The sequence below is a fragment of the Notechis scutatus genome, chromosome 3 (assembly GCF_049901735.1).
Source record: "Notechis scutatus isolate UNSWTSFEM ecotype Mainland chromosome 3, rNotScu1.2, whole genome shotgun sequence".
NCBI classification, from domain to species: Eukaryota; Metazoa; Chordata; class Lepidosauria; order Squamata; family Elapidae; genus Notechis; species Notechis scutatus.
This window is the reverse complement of record NC_142011.1, coordinates 138,932,765-138,938,764: the sequence shown is the minus strand read 5'-3', so window position 1 is coordinate 138,938,764 and position 6,000 is coordinate 138,932,765. Positions and strand designations below refer to the sequence as shown.

The 6,000-nt window shown below is 36.9% G+C and overlaps 1 protein-coding gene across 2 annotated transcripts in view; it reads right to left on the bottom strand.

Moving 5' to 3' along the window:
• Positions 1-1,245: 1,245 nt before the first annotated feature.
• EXOC2 (exocyst complex component 2) overlaps positions 1,246-6,000 on the bottom strand; it is an 84,590-nt gene continuing 79,835 nt past the window's right edge. For both annotated transcript variants that reach the window (XM_026676617.2, XM_026676618.2), the window contains exons 27-28: positions 3,941-4,000; positions 1,246-1,615 (exon numbers count right to left, since the gene is read on the bottom strand). In XM_026676617.2, the coding sequence (XP_026532402.1) occupies positions 1,522-1,615; positions 3,941-4,000 (154 nt within the window). In that variant the 3' untranslated portion in view covers positions 1,246-1,521. The remainder of the gene's footprint in view (positions 1,616-3,940; positions 4,001-6,000) is intronic.

The following is a 6,000-nucleotide window of genomic DNA, read 5'->3' as shown; positions in this document are numbered from 1 at the left end:
ATTTGGAAAGCTGAGTAAAAATGGAATCCTTTTTACTTTTTCAGGTTCTTTAGAATACACCATTGTGTGTTTATCTACAAATCTTATAATATTTTCTTCTAAAAGAGGTTTTAATAGTTGTAAACCTGCATATAAGTACAGTTATGTGAATGTAGAAAGACAATTATGTATTTAGTTTGCTTGGGTTAGCTTTCCCAAATGTCATGCATGTTTTCAACTGATATTTTAACCATGTATCAGCTTCACAAAGTCTCACACAGAGACAGCTTCTTTATATATTATATATACTCTGTCTTCCAGACTGAAATAGCAAGTGTACATCAAAAAATATTCTGGCATGAAATATTTCAGGATATATACAGAAGCAATTTGTGCACCATCTCAATGGTAATTTACTGATGAATTGTTTAGTCGGGATATAAAGAGGATTGACACCTTTTAATGCTGGTGCTGGAGACAAACTCTGACAATATTAAGGACAGCCAAGAAAACAAATAAATGAATTATAGAACAAATCAATCCAGATTTCTCACTCAAGGCTAAAATTAAGATATTTTGGACACACTGTGTGAAAACTCAGTGATCTGAAAAAGTCTGCAAGTGCTGGGAAAGGTGGAAGGAAAGAGAAGAGGATGACCAACAGAAAAGCGGATGGACTCAATTACACTCAATTTCACAATGCACAATTGGATCAACCCAGAGAGCTATTTATATGGTTGCTAAGAGTCAATAGTGACTTGATATCACATAATCAATTCATCAATAAGAGTTCCACTGCAATGCAACATGTTGTTGGCCTTGTGGGGTAAATTTGATACAAATCACAAATAGATGAGCTAATTCTACTTTATTGTAAAACTGCATTAACAGAATCTGGCAAGCTTCAAAGTTTAACCCTCCCCCTCTCCCCAATCTCCTTTACAGCTTGAGAAGATAGGGAGGGTCTCTTCTGAGTTTCTTGCCCTGCCTGCTATCTAGTTGTGGGCCATGCTGTCTCTTATCTGTTCATTCCCTCGGCAGTGTCTCTTGGACTACTCTCCCAAGATCTTTCCCACATACCATTATATACAGAATTCATTCCATGGAGGCCAGCAGGCAAACCATGGGCCTTCAGGTCCATGTGTGATGATAGATGATGATACAAGTACACATGCCATCATTTAATGAACCAAACATATCTACTGATATGGAGAATTTTAGAACATTTTGGTAAATATGCTAAAAAATTTAAGGAATCAGGTGACATCACTTGTCAGCATTTATTAGGATCATAAATACAACCAGCTTGCCAAGCTTTTAAGCATACGGTGATATACTGCTGTTTAAAATGTTTCAGAATAAATTCTCATCCAAACAAAATGGGATTGTTTGCTATTTCTAGAAGCAATAGATCTATTAATAATTTTACTCTGAATTTGGATTTAAGAAAATGAGGTCCCAGAAAAGAACAGCACAGTTACTTGAGAACCACACTGATGGCATTTATGGTTCCCTTTTCATGAAAAGATTTCAGTTTCAGAATTAGGTCTTCACCATTGAGGAAGAAGAAGCTTGAAAGCAGGTGAGCTGAAACTGCATGCTGCTCTTGAATATGTTCAGTAGTTCTTCCAGCAATCTGTAAAAAAAAATTAAGATAATGACTGACTTGAAGAGTTTAGGTGCATCCCAAGAACAACGAGGAGCCAATTTGCCAGGCACAAGCAACCAGAACTACTCTTAGAGGCTTCCTTGTGGTTCACAACAATCCAGTTCACAACAATCTCACCAGACTGCCTGCTTTTCCTGGGAAAGCCTGATATAGACCTGTTTGATGTCATATGCTTCCTCCCACCTATAGAGTCCACGCTGGAATATCTTTTAACTTCCCCTATCGGGCTTCCTTCCTGTCAGCCACTAATTCTACCACACAAGGTGGAGGCAGGAATGGGGGTGGCAGGAGGGGAAATAGATCCGTCTTGCACTAACAACTTTTCAAAGATGTCGTTGAGTTCATCTATAACAAAGCCAATGCATCATAAAGAGTATGCAAATTTACTACAGCCATGCTTCCTGAGAACTACAGAGCATTTTATCAGATACATGAAATGATATGCTGAGTTTATACTATTTGTAAAACGGATCTGTGTTACTGTTAATAATATCCCTGCATGGTCTCTATTTTTTTAATTTTGGTTTTCATGCAACCTGTTTTCTAACAAACCTGTTCTCTATCTTGCAATCTCAGTAACCCAGAGTAATCTACAAACACTTCTGCTAAAATATTTAGCTTGTCTTTCCAAGATGTGAGAAATTATTATCAATAAGACTACATATAGGCAGATGCATTAGTTATAGGTGTGTAACCTTATGCTTTCTTATTTTGTTTCCTGAGGAATATACATGCATTTACACAGATTAGTCCTGATGGAATAAGATTCACAAACAACTTCAACAGCCTTTCATGTGCTCAAAATAAATTGCAAATACAAAACATAATCTTTGTATTCAAATATTCTTAGCTTTTTCCTAATAATCAAAGATACATTCTTAAGAACAATTTCATGTAGATTGATATATGGGGAGATAATTGCTCTCCTCTTCACTTTTAAGTGGAACTCCTAATGTTTCCTAAGAAATGAGTCACATTGAATGCTGCAGAATTTATCCACATTAAGTATATATGACAGGGGTGTCAAACTGGTAGCCTGGGCTGCAGGCCGGATCCATCATGCCCAGGCCACCCCCATCCCAGCTTCACAAAGGAGAAAAATGGCACAAAATGTCACAGCAATATGACACTGCGAGTTTGACACCCATAATATATGAGGCTGCAAGCTTAGAGGTTCATATTGTTTAAAGAGCAGAAATAATATAAGAATGGTCCGATAGGTCATGTGACCTAAATTCAGGGTCTTAGTTAATGTTGCTTTATATAGAAACTGTGTGCCACAATCAAAATTGAACTGTTTTGTCTGCCCTTTGGTTTACTGTCTTGTTTTCCTTTTATTGTTTACTTCACTGGTTAAATCCAGCATTCAGAAAATATTTGATAAATCATAAATCATGGTCAAAATTTTTAGTGCCCCTGACAAAAATACAAGAACTAAAAAAAGGAAGGCAATTTAATATTATATTAAAATGTTAAATTATATATTAGGCCATCATTGATTTACTTTTTGAAAAAAAATAAAAGAACAGTATTTAACAGCTGCAGTAAATTTCACCACATATATATAATCTATGCTAGATCCAGTGACTCAAGGATACAAGCATGTGAGCTTCTACTTGCTCAACCCCACCCTGCAGGAATGAGTACAAATACAGCATCTACATATAGTCAGTATTTCATAAGTCAGTCTTAAGCCTATTTTATTACTAGCAACAGGTCTAAATCCTTTGAATTCATTATTAGAAATGCTACTATGTAATCAGAATTGATCTTTCAGAAGCAACAAGAACATATGTGTGTTTTAGTAGATAAATTGCATTCTGGGGGGAATCTATTATTTAATGTATCAATAACTCTTTGAAGCTCACTATTGAAGGCGTTCGAAGCAATTCAGATTCCAGCTTCTTCTAATACTTACATGAAAATTTTCTGTTTTGTTCTGTTTAGGGGGAATGAACAAATAAGGGAATATTTCAGGGTCACTGTAATGAATTAAATAAGGAGTTCTATTTGGACATTGATAATCCAAAAACAAATTTCTTCTTCCTCTCCAGTGTCTTGCTGTTTCAAAAAGTCATCTGTAACCTTTGCAGAATTGTTATAATGATAAATCACATGAAAGTCCGTATGATGTACTATGTGCATGGAAAATGGTGTAATGGAAACACCATCACTATCAATGTATTTGCTATGCCTTGGGTCAAAAATAGGTTTATCCTCAATGAATGAATGCTTCAACCGCTGTAATATTTGCGAGATGCACCTTCTAAATGATAAAAGATACCAACTTACTTTTTATCTGCACCGCTTGACAGCTGAGGCAAGGCTTCCAGAGCCTGCTTAAAGCTTGAGCTGTAAATTAAACAGATATTTCCCTTACACAAGTTGACCAAAATTATTAATTTCCAGCCTCTCTATGTTATTTAAGTGTGTGCCTTATATGTGTTTGCATTTGAATCTTGACATGCAACCTGCAAATTCCTACAAAATATTTACCATTACAATTAACACAAATTAAGAGCCACTTACAGGAATGATTTTTGGATAGCATTCAGAGTTCGTGTGCATAAATACACACAGACACACAGACATATCTGCACGTATGTACATGCAATGTCTTCATTTTATTCCATAGAATTTAAATATTTTATCATTCTGTTTTCAGTTTCATTTTGACTTTGCAATCTTGTCTTGCCTTCTAAAACTATCTTCCTTATGTGGATATTTCTAAACCTTCTCCTTTAATAAAAAGACAATCTTTTTAATATGAAAATGGATGTTATGTTAGAGAGGTGTTGCTTTTATGTGACTTACTGGTCTCTCCTCACTGTTGGTGACAGAAAACAAATGGATTGCTTCTATTGAACATTGTTCAATCTGTGCTAAACATCTGTGATAGGCTTTCAAACTCATCTAGGAAGCTTCTATGCACACTGATGAAACTATAACCTTAGCCAATATTTTAAGGACTACTCCAGTATAATAGCAATTGGTTAGAATAGGGAGAATATATATTTGGGAATGCCATTTACTCAGGAAGATCCGTAACTGTCTAAATGGTGGCTATGACCCCGCTCAAGTATTTTTTCTGTGACACTAATGCACTTTCATTCTTAGGGAATATCCATTTATAACAAACACTATTCCACCACCACCACCACCCCACTAGTAATAGGTAGACATGAAATTTTGCTCAACTGATTTTCCATGTACCATAAGACTTTATAATAGTCAGGAAAACACATTCCTGAGGACAGATAGAAAACGAACTGTATGTTGTTACTGAGTGGTCATGAAACCATTCATGAAAGCCAGTTTGATGTAGTGGGGAAGGTGCTGGTCTAGAAACTTGGAGACTGTGAACTTTGGGCCTTGCTTCAGCATGAAAGCTGGCTTTTGGCCAGTGACTCTCTCTTCAGTCCAATGTCAGCGTTCCAACTAACCAACTCCAAACCAATAAACTCCGAGACAAATAATTCCCCAAAGTTCCATTGTATTAGAATTGTCCTATTGGCACATCTGGGAAAACCTGAATCTGAGAGTTCCAGGTTTTCCCTTCCCAAAAGAAAAATCAAAGGTCCATCTCCTGATCAGTCCATTCACATGGCCACAACCGAATCTTTGTCCCAACTGGAGACACCCCCCCCCCCAGTCACTCCCCTCCAGGTGCAGGGCAACGTGTCCTTGACTCTCTGAGAAAGAATGTTGTTGTATCTGGTCTTCTATCCCACTATGAACTCCCCGCTCCCAAATTCCCAGGCACTGAATGTGGCAGCCTCGAAGCTTCCAAGTAAAAAATGGCTTCCGAGGCTGACATCCAACCCACCTCGCGGGATTGTTGTTGCAGGGGAAATAGAAGGCAGGTGCATTAGGTTGTTCACTACCTTGAATTAAATAGATTATTATTAGTGTTGGACTTGGGTTATTTCCAGGCCAAAAAAAAATAAATCCAAGCCATCTTGTATTGAAAAAAAATGTGCTGTGAGATAGAGAGTTGCTTGAATTTGCCTAGGAAAATCTACCTTGTGCTAGGAGAAACCTGACGAACCTGTATGTGTGCATGGGGGTGGGGGAGAAGAGATTCTTGTATGAAAAGCTAATAATGAGAAGCTATTGGACTTTTTTGTGGGGAAATTATTGTATATATAGGCACTTCACTTCCAATATCCAACAGGCTTGGAAGACTGATTTTAGGAGTGGAAATTAAATAATTGCAAACTATAGAACACCCACTGACATCTTAGGGAAGGGATGTAATCTACTCCATACCAAACTCAAATAAATAAAACTATCAAATAAATAGCAAGAAGATTACAGAGTCATATGCGATTTTAAGCTGAAATGGAAACACA